The sequence below is a fragment of the Corvus cornix genome, chromosome 3 (genome assembly GCF_000738735.6).
Source record: "Corvus cornix cornix isolate S_Up_H32 chromosome 3, ASM73873v5, whole genome shotgun sequence".
Classification (NCBI taxonomy): Eukaryota; Metazoa; Chordata; class Aves; order Passeriformes; family Corvidae; genus Corvus; species Corvus cornix.
In genome coordinates, this window is record NC_047056.1 from 43,330,554 (window position 1) to 43,348,057 (window position 17,504).

General features: G+C 34.8%; 1 protein-coding gene across 6 annotated transcripts in view; it reads right to left on the reverse strand.

Moving 5' to 3' along the window:
• SIPA1L2 (signal induced proliferation associated 1 like 2) overlaps positions 1–17,504 on the reverse strand; it is a 126,330-nt gene that overhangs the window by 39,308 nt on the left and 69,518 nt on the right. For 4 of the 6 annotated variants that reach the window (XM_039568700.1, XM_039568696.1, XM_039568701.1 and 1 more), the window contains exons 7-11: positions 16,486–16,589; positions 13,844–13,921; positions 10,097–10,254; positions 7,988–8,564; positions 2,433–2,707 (exon numbers count right to left, since the gene is read on the reverse strand). In XM_039568700.1, the coding sequence (XP_039424634.1) occupies positions 2,433–2,707; positions 7,988–8,564; positions 10,097–10,254; positions 13,844–13,921; positions 16,486–16,589 (1,192 nt within the window). The remainder of the gene's footprint in view (positions 1–2,432; positions 2,708–7,987; positions 8,565–10,096; positions 10,255–13,843; positions 13,922–16,485; positions 16,590–17,504) is intronic. The other 2 variants (XM_039568699.1, XM_039568698.1) reach the window with 1 other exon arrangement.

The following is a 17,504-nucleotide window of genomic DNA, read 5'->3' on the forward strand; positions in this document are numbered from 1 at the left end:
CAGGGAAAGAAAAGGCTCAGGAGGGATTTTATCAATGTGTATAAAATATCTAATGGGGTGATAAGGAAAAAAGATGACAGACTTAAGAGTTGTATCCAGTGAGAACACAGAAGGCAAGGTGCAAAACTGAAGTACAGGAAATTCCATGTAAGTAAACATAAAAACTTTTCTTACTGAAAGGATGATTGCATACTGAAATTGAAATATTGAATGGTTGAATCTCCATACTTGGAGATATACAAAACCCAGTGAACATGTCCATGAGCAGTCTGCTCTAGCTGACCTTGCTTTGAGCAATGGGGCTCGACTCAAAAAGCTGCAGAGATCCTTTCCAACCTCAACTATTCTCTGTTTCTGTGACAAGAACCTGCAGAAGGCTAAGAGAAGCAATTGAGTAGCAAACAGGGAGATGGATTTGCACAAGTTTTAACTAGTAAGTAGCAGTGATAGGCTATCTTTTTTTCCCCAAATTTATATAATTTATCGCTTTCTGCCCTCTCCTCTTTCCCCTCATTCATTAATATATTTTACGATGTCATAGATCATATTTGTCAACTGAAATTCTCAGACTTGTCACACAACACCTACAATGGTGTTCTGTCTGCTCTGTTTAGATTATAAACATTGCAAAAAGGCAAGCTCAAAACCCTCCAGAGACTGGACAATCGAAGTCACTAATTGTATTTTTAGGGATATAAACAGGAAAATGAGCAGCTCTCTGTTTCAGTGGGAAATTGGTATTTGAGACAGAGAGACATTTCTTTTTAATATATATATACTAGAAAGGTAAAGCTAAAAAGAACTTAAAACATGCTTTTTAAAAAATTTTAGAACAGACACATAGTTTTAAAAAAAATTCATTTTTCTTAGTAATTAGTCACAGTTTTAAAAATGCTCAAAATTATAAAGAGGAGCAGCTTTTGCAGATTTTTCCCAGTGTGCTAACACTCAGTTCAAACTCCTCCTACACATAGACTTGGGTGCTATGTATCACACTGATCTGGGATTTAAACATTTTACCTCTAGAAGAAGATTTATATCAAAGACAATATAAACAGTTCATACAGTATGTATTTTTCTATCAGGGCCTATAAAATACACATTTCTACCTTCAATATAGTAGGATCAGCTCATTAGGCTCATATTCTGTAAACAGCTTGGAAATGTATACCAAACAAGTCAGTGAAAATTCATACCCAGAAGCAGATGGTGAGAATAGCAAAGCTAAGCAAAGAGAGGCTTAATTGCAAATTTCTATCCAACTAAGCAAAACGGTGGTATTCTACATTCACAGGCATTTTGTTCTGAAAGGGAGGCATCAACATGCAGGTTGAGGCAGGGGACAGCCCTTGTGTGTCATACATCAGGCCAATGACTGCTTGGAGAATTGCCACCAATTAAACAGCATTCGCATACAGTTGGCATTGACTTCACAGTGCTGCACGCTACGTAAAATTTTATTGCTTGTTGTCTTGCCAAAAGCAACACATCTAATGTTTTTTCTGTTGAATTAAAAATCAACAAGAGATTTAAAGTTGGCCTGCTACAAGAAGAGAAGTAATTAAATATACTCTGATACTGTTCTCATTTAGAATGAGCCAAATTAACACTGACTAGGCAAGGAGAGTGAGAAATAAAGTCACACTGTTACAAAGTTTTGATTTTTTCCTACTTCTCTGCCTCATGATATTAAAGATGGAGAAAAATGTATTTTGTCACCAAAAAAGGAACACTGATGAAAGTAAAACGCATCTCATTCCTGAAAACACTGACACAGTCACTGTAATGATTTTTTTTACTGTCTTTCCCTGAGCGTGAGCATATATTTCAAGTTGCAACAAGATTTCTCTGCTTTAAATGATAAACCCATTGATGGAATTCACTGTTTAATGTGAAGAAATTAGATTTCTGTAGAAAGTGAGTAGGACTTGGTACTTGGTACTTGGTACCATATATGTCCAGAACCCAGTAATTCACTATTTTCGTTAAATTTCAATAGAAGAAAAAAGTAAAACAAATATTTTTCAATAGTGAGGAATTGGAGAAATCACAAAGACAAGGTACAATTTTATAAGAAGGATTCCACATTTTTAAATTCAGCATGAACATAAAACTCTCCTATGGAAGAAAAGAAGTAACATCAGCTTTCAGAACAGCTTGGTCATGACACACTAAAGTTTACTTCCTGCCCTTTTAAAGTAATACAAAACTAAATTGTCCATTAAATTTCTTGTAGGATCTTATTTTACCTTTTGTAACAAGTCAATATGGGGTTTGGGGATAAGATTGCTTTAAGACCCTCAATAATACTATCACCCAACACGACAGACAATATCCGTTTACTGAAGGCCTCCAATAAAAGCCATCATTTAAGCAGGAGCAGAGGAAAAAAACCCAGATACAAATGTTGCGTTGAGAAGGCTGCTGGTTACCTTCTGGGCGCTCCATCCTCGTGTGGTTGAATAATCACCACTTTTACTGTCACCGATGTGCGTAAAAGGTCGATCATTTGCTCGTGAGTCAGAGTTGCCACAGCCACTTTGCAGATCTCAACCAGGCGGCTCCCTTGCCGTAGGCCTGCTTTCCATGCAAAACCAAAGGGCTCCACGTCTGCCACTATCCCTTCAAAATTCACGTGGAATCCAAGCTGGCCCAACCCATTCCTCCGCAGGGTCATTTCCGTGGTTTCACATCCTCTGGTCACTATCTAAAGAAGCACCAGATCGTTAACGTGATTGTCAGGGCACACAGACACATCTGTTTACAAACACTATAAGGTCATGTATGGCTGGATATTAAGTATCTTTAATACACTAAAATGAAATTATTTTAACATTTATGTTTGAATGAAGGTTTCTACATAAAACAAAAGGAATAAAAAATTTCATGACGCTAAAAATATTTCAAAATACAAAACAACCCTGTCAATTACTTCGTTCTTTTTGGCTGACTGCAGGAATGCAAGAATTTTTTACTCAGTATTAAACAGTATTAAACACGAGCTATAACATGAGCCAAATTGAGTGAAGTGCTTCAGTTCTAGCAGCTTGTTTTCCTCAGGAAAATAGCAATGAAGAAAGTATTAATTTATTTTGCTTCATAGGCAGATTAACTACCATCATCTCCAGATGAGGATATTACTAAAATGGGATGAGAGTTTTCTTGTCACTGGAAAACTTAGAATACAAAAAAATTACTTTCCTCATATTCAATGAAAAGTAGTTTTGTTTTTATACAGAGTAACCAAAACCCCTCAAATTCAGATTTTGCTAAGCAGGTTCATTTCTATAGACTGTGAAACAAGTTCTCAACAGTTTTTTCATGTAAAACATGATCATACAACAAGTAAGCTGGGATACTGCACCACACGCAGAAGACAAAATCCAAGCCTGTATTACAAGGAAGTTTGAGAGTTACCCCAGCCTTCCCTTTTGTCGGTGTCACAAAGCCAGTATGTACTTAGCTTCATTAGGACAATTAGAACACAATCTTAACCACTATGAAACATTATCAAAGATCTTTGTAGTGCATATGAAAGATCTTTGTAGTGCATATCAAAGATCTCCCACAAACACTCCACCAAGGCAAATACCTGCCTTTTAGAGATGCATATGTTACAATACAGATCAAGGGATCTTCCCAAGGTCATGCTACACTAAGAGCAGTTCCATGGCACACCATACCTTGTTCCACAAAGGTGTTCATGCTGTTTATGGCTGGGTTTAGTGTGCATCACAAAAACACACAGTTTGAGCATTTAGTTACCCATTTTGGGCATTTAATTAAAGGAGCTTAAGATAGGAGGCTAGTGTCCTTTACTGTCAGCTGTGCCAGATAAATCTCTGCAAAGGTTGTTTTATAGCTTTATTCAGGAGGCTATTTTGGAAAAGTCACTCTTGCTCTCCATTGCCAGCTTGAGCCAGAATCCAGGCAGGCTAGCTTACTAGTTTATAGTGTGCTTGCCACAGCAGAATGGCTTAACCTGATTCAGGGCTGCATGATGAGGGAGCAGGACTGTATAGCTCATGAGATGTTGCACTGTGGCGGGGTACAGCTGTCACAAAACCACTCCTTCCAGCACCCGAGTCAGAGGCAGTTGACTCGATGAGGTTTCACAGAAGGTTTAAACTGACACAAGACACCACTGCCCCTGTGCTGTCCCCTGTATTGCAATAGCACTTGTGCAGCCATGCAGACAGAGCAGGATAAGGTACAGCTGAAAAATCAGGGTGCTTTTCAAAACAGTGTTCCAAAGAGGTGGCAGGCAAGGAAGGGATGGGACTGTCTCCTTCACTGGTAATAATTACAAAAGCATGCCTCCATCACTGACAAAGGAACTTCACACATAGCAAAGCATACTTTTGTAGCTTCCTTTTTTGCACTTTTCCTGTTTAGATTGATCTGTTGCCCACAATTATTATAGAGTCAGGGATGAAAGTCCTAATATTTACTCCCTTTCCAATCCAATGGCTGACTGGAAATACTTTCTAGTCTTTGTGCCTGCAACTTGGTCATGCCTGCAACTTGGTCATGACTGAATGTCACAAGATTTGGTACCTTAGTAAGTTTCAAAGTGCTGTTTTCTTTACAGAATACTTCTATATGGGTATCTGTCACTCAGCAGAAAGAATTAGGATTTGCACACATGAGACCCAAGTTCCACAAACCTATGAGTTATTTTAACTTTGCTGATCTGAGGAAGCTGGTGTATGCTCATGCTTTTAACCTGTGAGGTAATGAAATACAACTAGCCCTCATTCATTAAGGGATAATCTTCTGTGAACTGTGAAATACTGAAGATACTGCAAGGATCTGATATTCTGAGAATTATTGCTTGGAAAATTTAGGTGAGTTGAACTGCAGCACTTTCATTCATAATCTTTCCAGTTACTTCTCCAGATGTAGGTTTCAAAACTACAATGTGAAAGTCATTCTTGAGATGTCCAAAATGTACTCTGGAGGCCTTGTTTACAAAGTCAGGTTCTGGGTTTTCATAACAAAAACAAAGCACCTGTTTCCTTTGTCATTTTTCTGCTCTGAGGTTTTGGTATATTTTAGAAACTTTCCTTTTTAAATAGAACTTTCCACTGTGTTTATAACTGTGCATATAGCATACTGAAAACTTTAACATATTGTTAACCTAGCTCTTTTATTTTCAACCCTTCAGTCATGACTAAATTTCAATAAGACTTTCATAATTTGTGAACTAGATAAGTGAAAAGGAAATTTTCAGCTCTTTGTTAGCTATACTTCTGTCACAAATTTTTAAAATACACATTTAGTCATGCAGTGAAAAGAACATGCTATTACAGTCTTCAGCCCAGCTGAGGGATGGAATTTTATCCTTATTAAGCTACATAATACTCTTTTTTGGGGGCTGACACCTCTTTATCATTATGTCACAATTATAGAATACTGCAAAATGAATGCACCAGCAAAGTGTATGGATTTCCCCAACTCAAAGCACTCAAAATCTCTTCTTCAAGTTAGTTAAATATTTAAAAGTTAAAAGATAAGAAAGATAAAGATTCCTGCCAAAGACTCATCTATTCCCAGTGGGAAGTATTGCAGGAGATCTAGTCTTCCCCAAGTGTATATTCCTAAAAGGTAACACTGCATATTACATAATAATGTCACATTAAACACAGTGCTGCTCCACTTCGAAACATGGCATTCTGCTGACTTGGTTGCAGCTTCACTGATCTTGTGACCACAAATGAACTAAGAGCTGGATTCTCTAAATGTACTTAAAACAGATAAAGTTAAAAGACAGAGATCCTCTAAGTGCCACGAAGAAGGTGAAGAGGTTTTTTTAATATACGGGATACTAAGGAAATTTTGTCAACTCAGATTCTCGTCTAAAGATCCATTCAGTGTTCCCATTTCATCTTTTATCACTCTGCCATTCTCTGTTATCCTAAAGCTCAAAACCACTGCTCTTCCTGCCCTCCAACACAACCCTCCAAGTTAATCTATAGTTTGCTGCTCTTTCTACTTTCTATAACTAGATATTCTCCCCACAAATACAAATTTGTCTAGACTGACAAGTCACAGCTCTCTTTTCAGTCCTGGAACAATTGTTTCAGTTCAAACTAAAATCATGCTGTCAGCTAGCTTTTTACAACTTTTCTTAATCTGGATATTCAGATAGGTGTCCTTTTTACCTGCATGATTTAAGTCCAGGCAATAAAGTCTAGTAATTTCTTTGACAATTTCATTTAGTAATTACAATGTTCTGCTCACTGGTTTTAGGAAATGCTTTAACTCATGACTGAAAAGGGTTAATCATCTGGCCACTGAAGATTGATATTACAATGGAGTTTGAGCTTTCATGTTTAGCATCTGCTGGCACATGTGGTTGTTAACCTTAGATGTGTTCTGAGACACTTGTAAGGTTTTTAAAGTATGCGCATAAAGTGTGGCATCAGAGTTTTAAATAATTTTTAGTGGTTCTAATGTATACATACAAATGTATGTAAGGACTGTAGAAAGCATTCAATGTTATAAAACAACCAGAAAATAATATCAATATCCAGCTTTCAAAAGAGAGGAAGAAGCAGTGGAAAAGGAGAAAAAGATGAGGCAAGAAACAGGGACAAAAATTGTTCTAAAATAAATAGTTAACTCTTTTAATTAGAGTGAAGGTTGGATAGGTGGCAGGGATAAAGAAGGCAGTCAGAGTTCATTGGAATAGATACTTGAAGATAATATTCAGGTAAATTTCATAATATCTGACGCAAACTTTTAGGCTTGAAACCAATTTCTCATTATTTAACCCCAAATCTGACTACAAAAAGAGAAAATCTTCAAGTAAACATAGATAAACTTTTAATTTTGTGTTTTTAATTACCAAATCTTAAAGATCCGTCTTCGGCAACATGCACTATTTCCATGTTTTGCAAAACCGAGTAAGCGAAAAACAGCAGAAAAAATTGTCACTGATGACAGGAGCAGTTTTCACTAGAACTTTAAATCTTGTTTTCCATTTGTGTTAGGAAATTTATATTGTTCGGTTAACAAGACCTAATGGGAGCACTATTTTCTAGAAGGGAAATATCTGTCTAAGGAACGTGAAACTGAAGGCTTCAATTGAAAAGGATAATATAGCAGTGGCAAGAAGAGTTTAAAGACATTCACCTCTTGAAACAGTAATTGTACTTTGGAAGAAAGTTATTATTTAGGCAACGATATTGAGCAATGCTAAATGTGACTGCAGTACTAGAGAGGCCCTAAATCATCAGCTGCAATCCATCTGTTCCAGCGTGAAAACTGTAAGCAGAGGGATTTCTTTTCAGTGCTGAGCTTTCTAGTAGAAGTGAACCCTAAGACGATCTAAATCACTTAAATTAAGATCAAAGAGTGAACTGCAACCACTACATGCATCAGCGCTTTTGCTTTGGAGCTCCTGTCATTTCATCTGTACTGACTGCATGACAGTAGTACTGACAGGGTCATCAAGTGCCTGAAAAACTTTATCCAGTCAGCTGTTAAAACTGGCATTACTTGGTCTGGTTTCCTTTACTTCCTGCACTTTCTCAGTACAGAGGAATAAATCAGCAGAATCACTTACAAAATATTTTCCACTAATGTTCTCACGCATTATTACAAAAAGTCAAAGTACATTTTACACATTAAGATTTTATTTATTTTTTAATTAATGATATTTCTACCTACAAGGGTGTGATTTGAGAACAGGCTACAGCAAGAGGTGGCAAAAGCTTTTCAGTCCTGATTTCAACTCTGGGACCATCCATGGCCTTGGGCAAGTAATCAGATTAATGGTATCTGAATCCTTACCCCTGAAAAACAGGTTGATAACATTTACCTCACATGCTGTTTTGAAGATTACTATTTGTAATGCTCTCTGAAGACTGAAAACACTCCTGAACTATAAACATAGAACATTTTTAATTATATCTCAAAGGAGATGTAGACAAATAACTGTTCATAAAAAAAACTAGAATTCCAGTTTAGAAACTGTACTTACTTCAAGTCTTTGAACAATTTCTCTGATGTCTTCAGTACAATTATCTGCTACAGACAGAAGAATACATTCTCCTCTTTCATAAAATATTTTGATGCTCATTAATCCAGATGTCCATCCAATAACATCTCTGCAGGAGCAGTTAAACACAACATTTTTTGATTCCTTTTCAATCAACATGATAAACTCATTGGAGATTCCAAGGAGACATTCAATGTCAGCAGACTGGCCAAAATCTCGGGCAATCACATTCCACATGATTGCTCCAACACTGAATAGATGTGCATCTTTCCTTGGTTTCACTTTTTCCTTCTTTTTTGCCCCTAAAGTAATAAAGCTGAACTTGGCTGAAGTATCCACTGTAGCTGTGGTAACAAAGTTTTCTGCCAGATCTTTTAAGTACTCTTGACGTGTCCTTGTGGCCATGGCTCGAAATTTTTCCGACTTATGTGCCGCATTTTCAGCATTAATAACTTTGGCTAAAAGGAAGTCCCTAAAGACTGCAGACTTGGGGAAAGTTACTCCTTTGGGAATGGGTGGACCAAATGAGGGAACATCTTTTGATCGTGAAACACCAACACTGGAAATAGAAAAAACAAAACAAAAAACCACAACAAAATTATTAATTCCCTAGGAAAAAAAAAATCAGATGATAAGCAGAACTATGATCTCTGCAATCCATTTACACAATTGAGTACAGCTTTGACATGCCAATTTTGCAGACATTTCAGACACATCAAAGAAAACTGATTGGGTTGTCTGTTTTGAAAAGGCTTTCTTCTTTTTAATATATAAAGGACATTATGAATGTATCTTATTAAAACAAAAAATATCAAAGACAACTTCTTAGGATGTCAATGTCTCCCTTCCTTAATGGAATAAATATAAAAAGGCATTGTGAGAAATAAATGAGAGAAGTATTTTTAAAAATTATTTTTATGTAAGTCTATAATTTTCAGCTGTCACTCAGTTGCATCATCTTAAAACTAAGAAATTTATAAATAGAAACAGAATTAATTTTTATCCTCAAATCTTTTTCTACAATGAAGTGTGAATTCAGTGAAAAAATATTGGTGTCAAATGTGACTATAATGGAGCATTCTCCACCTGTTTAAGCTGCCTACTCTATGTTCATAAAATTGGAAGACACTTGCAATTCTTGATCTAGACAGTTCACAGCAAAATGTAAGAGAATAGGAATATTTCCTAATTGATACAATTATACCTCTAATTGAGATATACGTAACACATTTCAACAGAAAAATATTTCAAAATACTGTACACAGTACATAAAACTACTATTTGTTTGACTGAAATACAGTCACATTTGGGATGACAGATATAGTTTAATAGTAAGAAAAATATAACTTAGGAAATGTATGTATTAATCAACACAAAACACTTACCAAAACAAACTCAAGTTCTAAAATACAGTTTAAGTTCTAGTAGGTAGCTAAAAGATAGTAATATGACCCACTCTCATGATGTATTTTAATTTCATTCTATACAATGAATAAATAACATTTATGCATAAACTTGCGTCATAATGTTTCATGTCTTTATCACTATTTGCACAAATCCCAACTAATTCACAACTGTGTTTCCACCTTGGTTATCTGGCTAAAATTCATGATGCAGTGACTTCAATGTGAGAGTTAAAATCATCTGAAATTTATAATGGTTTTCCATACTCCAAAAGTCCTCATACATGTGCTTAAAGGCTATGACTCATCCTGGTGTCATATTGTCATACTCAGGGATTCATACAGGTCAATGGCCTTCTGAAATACTTTAAATTACTTTCTTCAAGAAAAGGAAACGCGCAATACAAATTCTAAATTAATTTTATTGGTCTGTCTGCAAATCTTATTTTTATTAACTTGTTATATCCACATTTTGTGGCCATAAATCAGCAACATGGAGTTCTGCAAATTGCAGATCCATAACTCTAGATGTGTGCAAGGGAGACACTCGGGTTTCAAATTCACAGGAACTGCAGCAGAAATTTTAAAATTGTGCACATAATATCTATAAGAAACACAAAACAGCGAGAAAACACAGTTCCATTGTAGTCTCAGTAACAAACTTAAATAGTTATAAGGCTATACTCACCTATAACACACATTTTCAGTGCAAGGATTATGCACTTTGACTATGACAAATACATGTTGAAAGTGGGAACGAATATTTTTTGGAGTAAAAGGAAGTGCTCCTGGCTCTTGGAAGACAATCGTAACTATGTCATTTCCTATATGCCTTTTCCTTAGCAGCTAGACAAGAAACATGCATTGAAAAATTAGTTAATTTTTTAAAAAATCACAATTTCATCATCTTAGAAAAAACCCAAACAAGTGAAACCAATAAAAATAAAGCATAATTTTTCAGAAATAAGTTTTATTGTATCATGGATAACAACATATAAAGGATATCAGAACTGCAAAAATATAGAGAAAAGAAATTGGGCTAAGTTCACAAAAACACTAGTGAATTCTCTCACACCCCCACACTAGTTCTCCATAGTTTCTGCTCATTTCAATTTTATTCTATGAGAAAAATGTATTTCTCTTATTCTTACCAATGCATCACTTCAGTAATAAAAAAGCGTTGCATCACTTGACATTTCTCACTATCCAGAAAACTGTACATCAGTCCCCTCTTTACAGTGTAATGTTTGTCTGTACATTAAAAATATGCTTCTATGTCTTAATAAAACTTTATTTTCCGGGTTGCAATACTATTAAATATTGCCCTTAATATTATGATCTTATTTTAAAAAAACCTATTATCATGAATACCCATCACAAATGTTAACAACTGCATGCTTGAGGAACAGAGCCAAGACTCACAGAGAAACAACAGCTATTGGGAAGTCTTTAATTAAAAACTTATTCTTGTAATCAGTAGCTTTTATCATCAAAATATATTTAAGAACTAATTTAAAGTACTAAATCATTTTTATAGGCTAAAATTTAGTAAGAATTACAGACTATATCTGTCAATAAGGGATACTACTCTTTCTCCTAAAAAAACTCAACAAAATGACACAGTAAAATGAAGTTCACTTTCCTTATGGAAGTATATTGTAACTTTCAAATTTTGTATATTAACAGACAAAAAAAAGTAGTCTACTATGTGCTACATTTAAAATATTTACCCAAAATCTGCCAAAGATCTTGAATTGTCAATAGCACACAAACACTTTAAGTGTACCTTAGCTCATGTGTAACTAAAAAGGATATAAGAATAAATTTATTTGAAAACTTTATGAGAGAGCAAGTAAAAATTTCTCTATCAAGGTGATTTCATGGAACAGAATCTTTCTAATAGGGGTATTTTGCTGCATTTTCCCAGTTCCACTAAAAGTTAGTATTTCAGCTACCAACAATAAAAAGCAAAGTTGCACATGCTAAAGCCTGGAACCCATAAGTATGTTTCATTATAGCTCTTAAAATAACATAAAGGATGATATTCTGAAGGTAGTAAGAAGGGCCAAAGCCACAATTTTAAAACACTCAGTATATCCATATTAATTTAAACATAAACAATATCTCAAGTACAGGTAAAGAAATAAGACTTCTTATGAAACTTTACAACAGACAAAGGAACAGAAAACAGTATTCGGTAAGCCCTGTGGCTCAGTCAAGTTTTCAGGTTTTTAAGACTAAAATGAAAATAACTGGTTATTTTAGCCATTTAAGATATACAACCTGTAGCATATAGAAGCACACTACGAGGAACTGATCACAGAATTGTGTCAGGGATACTTTAATTTGCTTATCTAGTGAGCCATACAATTAGATCATAGTAGGGCAGCACAAGTTAATGTTTGGAAATTATTACTACCTCACAGGTTGGAATTTACAACTGAGTTAAATTTGTAAGCAACCTTCCAATTATGAAGTACAAGGTGATTAATTTCTGCCCTTGTTATACCACTCAATTACTCTTTCTGGCTATAGTGGTATATGCCTAGACATTTTTACAGAGCAGCTTATAAAAATGAGAATGCAATCCTCTTTAAAGTTATATTTATTTCTCAAGACAATCACTGTTTTCAAGAATATTTTCTGCTTTTGTAGACCCCTTTAGGAGGTTCTACTTGCCATCATACATAGCTTAAGCAAGAATAACATTCATTTAATTGGAGGTAAGCTTTAGAAGTGTTTGAAATGTTACTAGCAAACAACTTTTCAAAAGTATGGCAGTTCCCATATCCTATCCCTAGGATATTTTTCAAGAGTGGAAACCTCTACAAGGCACAAAAACAGAAATAGGAAGACAGGTCATTATTTTTAAGAACCTTACCAAGATTGTAGAGATCTTAGTGACTTCTTCAATTTAAAGTAAAGCCAGTGTAACACTTATAAATAGTTGTCATGCAAAAGTGGTCAGTCAACTTCAACACAATGCAAAGGCAAAGCACAATTGTGGCTGTGTACAGAGGATCATAATGCAAAGAACTTCTAAAGGGGGGAGAATTAAACTGGGGTGATCTGGAACATGGAAAGAAGTGCTCTGGATAGGATAAAGGAACAGGAAAAGAATAAAGTATTGAATGGAGAAGAAGGAGGGAATGCATACTTGTCTGGGAAATGTGAGATAAGGATGGCATACTGAAAATGAAAAAGGAATTGAAGGAAACCAGAACTAAGCAAAATGACCTATGAGAAACCCTTTTCTAGTTTCCATTTTAAAACCTAGATTTTTACCTCCTAGTTTGTTTGGGTTTTTTTCAGGTTCTCAGTTTCCCCTTCCTCTCTCATTTTGAGGTCTGCTCAGGTTTGGGGTTTTTGGATGTTGTACAATTATGTTTTTTAATCTGCCTTTCTAACATACTCTCAAGAGTCTCATGACAATGTCAAGCACAATAGGAAATCTCAACTGGGTGCAGAGATCACAGAGAATTACTTACAGTAAGGAGGCATCATTGTCATGTTAGAATTTGAAAATAAACCTAATCAAGTATGATAGGCAGCCAAAAGGAAATCAGTGAAGTGTTATGTAAGAGTACAAGAGACAAAAGGGGAGTCCAGTAATGAAAATATGTTAGAAAAGCAGAATCCATTCGATTAAAATTATTTGCATTAAATGATAGTTATTATATTAATTCTCAAATTTTGGTGACTCAATTCTTAATTTTCAGATATGCATCTCTGAAGGAATAAACTGTCTTAAAACTTAGCATATTTACAGCTTTTGCTCAGCCTTAAAAATCTACCCACTTCTGTAGAATTGCTTTGTCAAACTGCAAAACAACAAGGAATTCTTGTTGAAATAGCAGTGAAATATACTCCTCATTCAATTAAATGATGAAGTGTTAAGAGTCAAACAAGAAAAATGTAAAACTTATTTTAGTACATTTCTAAAATAAGTGCTTCCAAAAGTTTTATTTTCAATTTGTGTTCTTAGCCAGTACCAAAACCAGAAATGAATGGCAAAAGATCTTTCGACAGGTCTGGTTAAACTGAGTTCGGTATAACCATAGGTCTTGTTACCCAACTATTTTAACAGCAGTTTAAATGCAACAAGCTTATTTCATTATTGCATATCTGTTTCATTTATAAGTTTTCATAAAACCAGGTGAAAACTGATTATTTGAACTGATTTGGATTAATCAGGTCTGACCACGTGTACACAAGCAGACTGCAAATGTGTGAATGGGTAACTTGCAAGGGAATGATTTGGAAAGGGACACTGCAAAGGTAAAGTTTAAAGGGGAAAGCCTTGAACTGCTTTGAAGAAAAGGCCAATAAAGGAAAAGGAACTGGCCACACCAGGGCTGGTAGTCTTCTCTGTCCTAGGGGAGGAGCAGCTGACTTCAAAGTTCCCAACCTATGTTGCAGCCAAAATAAAAATTACCTTGCTCTTTGGATCTCCTGCTGGTTCTAAAACTAGAGGGATGTCCTGATCAGGGACCAAGCAGGGCGTAGTTATATCCTGGAAGAAGCAACAAACAGTTCTGGCGCGGCCTATTTTTGGCTCACAGGTCTTTGGAACACAAGCAATGCTCAGTGCTTGCTCATTGAAGGTTACTGTTGTACATTATGAGGAGTGGCTGAATACCTTGCCCAGTCATTACCAAACAAGGGACATAGGGAAAGGATGCAACAACCTCAGCCAGTACATACATAATATGCTAGCAGAAAATAAGTATTGAATGGGGAGCTTCATTCCTAACATAACCTAAAGGGAAAATTACCGTAGCCTCTAACTTCCCCTCACTTGGGTATGCAGTGAGCCAAACCCTGAAGAGACTTCATTATGTATTTTGGAACTAAACAGTAAGAGAAAAAAAAAAATAAACAGTTATTATAGATCTGTTTTGCACATTAAGGCTGGCTAAATTCTGGTAATTTGGGTGCACTTGTCACGTTTCATTAAGACAGTGTACATGCTGTGCAAACGCGGATAGATCTCATCACCTGAAAAATAATGTGGTGGGTCTTCAGATAGGCATACAGCTTGAACTTGGAAAACTGCCACATTATTTTGATCCCAAGAAAGCCATGAATAACAACATAGTGCTTCTGCTAAATATTGAATCTGTTAAAGGGACAATGATGAGAACTTACTAAAACACTGTGGAAAGGAGTGTTTGTTGCTAGGGAAAACCATGGAGTTAAAATTGAAAGGTTTTGCTGTACACAAGAATCAGCACCTGACTATAAAGGAAGACACATAAGGAAATGACAAGAATGAAAGGAAGGCACAGGAAGAAGTGAAAGGACAATAATAGGGGGTGGCTGAGCAACACAGCAGTGAAGCTGACAAACAGCAAAAAACGATGAAAATTAATGGATCATGGCAAGAGGATGTCCTGTTCTCACAAACAAGGAAAATTCACGAAAGACAACAGAAGTAATAAACTCCAAGTAAGGCCATATTTACTGTCAGTGCCTGTGATTTGCCATGAAAATATTACTTTTATTCTTTTAAGGCAAGCTCATTCAGTGTATTATATCTTCTTAATAGGGTACAGTTTTCCCTATTTACGTGAACTTTCCAGTGAAAAATTGTTATGACTGATTACAGACAGAACAACTCCTAGTGTATTTACTAAATTAATCCTGTTTTGTAATAAGGTGCAACTGAAAGTTTAGAGAAGCAGAACAATCTGAAATCAGTGATGAAGATCCAATCCCTAGATTACTAGCTATGTCACAGTTGAGTGTCTGATGTAGCTGAACATTGTCTCCTGAAAGCCACACATTTTAAGAAGTGAGTCATCTAAACTTTGTATTATTCATATGGTGAAAAGTTTGTCTTTTGATTCCTAATTTAGTTTCTTTAAACCACATCTTTAAACCAAATCCTAAGTGTAATGTCTTAACTCTTCACTTGAAACAGCTTTTCAAACTGGTCAGAGCTTTATGCACTGATTATTTAAAATACATAAATATATTATATACTTTCTTCCATTTTTATTTTTATTTATCCCTTCTGAATAATTTCAATACTTTTCTTTTATCTTTTTCTTGCTGCCTTGACTCATCTCTTTTTCCTCACACAAGATCTATTGATAGGATAGACACGAAGGATAGACACGAAAGATACAACTCCCATATGGTTCAACAATCAATCAGTAAGCACCTTTCATGTGCTGTTCAAAACCAAAGTGAGATAGCATCCTTATTTTATGATAACCTTCCACAACGGCTGAAATTATTGTAACTTGCATGGCAGGGTGAGAATATTGCAAAACTAACTAAATAAATCAACACTTACTTCTGCATACCTGGAAGAACACAGAGTAGCAGCACAGAAAGTTACAAACTACCATCAGTCTAATCTATGAGCTCTTCCACTGCTTTCTTTTAAGCATTAATACTGATATATTATACCAAATGTGCTTGTATGTTTTAATTAAGTCGCAAGAAATATCTTAGACAGGCAAGACAGAGTAACCTTACTGGTGCACTGCACACTTTGGATGCTGTGCTGGTTTTTAGCCATCCTTAATGCTTTGAAGACATTCTGAATTATTATATAAGCAAAGAGAATTCTCTAGAAATAAGAAAAATACACTGCAGTTTTCTGTTTTCACAGATATCTTGAAGCATACAGTTAAAACTTATAACTAAGCTCACACATTAATAAACATTTCAATATCTGGAATACAAGGATTAAGTGGAATAGTTTTAAAAACCTTATTACGTGCATATTTTAGCCACAAGACTATTTTCAAGATTCATTCCATTCAATGTTTAAAACATACATAAGATGTGAATTCAGTCCAAACTGAAAATAACTCATCCACCAGAGGCAATATTGCCCTTTAATAATATAATGAAATAGGGTACATGGGATAAGTTCCTGAATTATATACAATAAAAATCCTACAAGATTTCTAATGTCTTACAATATTTCAAGAAGAAAAAATATAATTGAGTCATACTTCTTTTAAAACAATTCAGTTTTCAACCAATACTATTAAAAAAACCCAACACTCAATGTCAAACATTTCTGATGTAAAATTACAATGAAAAGCTAAAAAAACATACCTGTTGCCTGTTACTGGGCATGTATGGTAGCATTGTTGATACATGAAACATTAATTCATAATCTTTATAGGTAGTATAGAGGGAATGAGTTCCTGTTGAATCAGCTGAAATTTAATTTAATTGCAAGAAGGTCAGTAAATTAGAACATTTGTACTACTTTTTAGGACACTGCTAAAGAGCAGTGTCCTAAAAGAGCATGCTATGATTTAAATCTATTTAAGCAATTTATATCTTTTTTTTCAATTGAACAAAAACATTTCCATCAGCTAGAAATCTACTCTTCAGTTTCATATTATGACATAGAGGGGTCCTGCAGAAAAAAACCCAAAGAGTTTACTGTCTCTGAGACCTAAATAAACTAATTTTGAATATATTGGCATAGCATGAAAAACCCCAAACACTTAGCTAATTGTGTGACATTTTATATAATATGTGTTTTCATTATTTAAACATTAATAAAGACAACTGACTAAGCCCATACTTTACCAAAAATGAACTGGCTATTTCAAATCCAACATTAAAACACATGTTGCAGATCAGACATTTTTAAAACATAAAACATGTGCATAATACATATATTGGAAAATTATTAAAATACATTTCATATATGATATAAATTAATATTTTATTTCTTTTGTTTAGAAAGTTTATTAATAGTTAGCATTTTGTGATGTTTACAGTAAATGAGTTTCACACTGTAGTTTTAAGTTAATTTTTTTATTCCTTTTCTTCAATTTGTACAGACTATTTAAGTAAGTACAATGAACTTCTAAAAAGTTTAAGATTTATATCTATTGGAAACCCTACTGAGTCAAGACAACTACCAATTTTTCTTCTCTTTTTCCATGTTCACTTATTTTTTAAGATAATTTTATGTTATCTGCACCAATAAACATTCTCCAGTACACTCTTTAACACACTGTTTAAGGTTTTGGGGTTTTGCTTTGTTTTAAACAGTAGCTATATTCCGAAAAGGAATCAATTAGCCATGCTAATTCTCCAGTTAAAAGTATATAAGA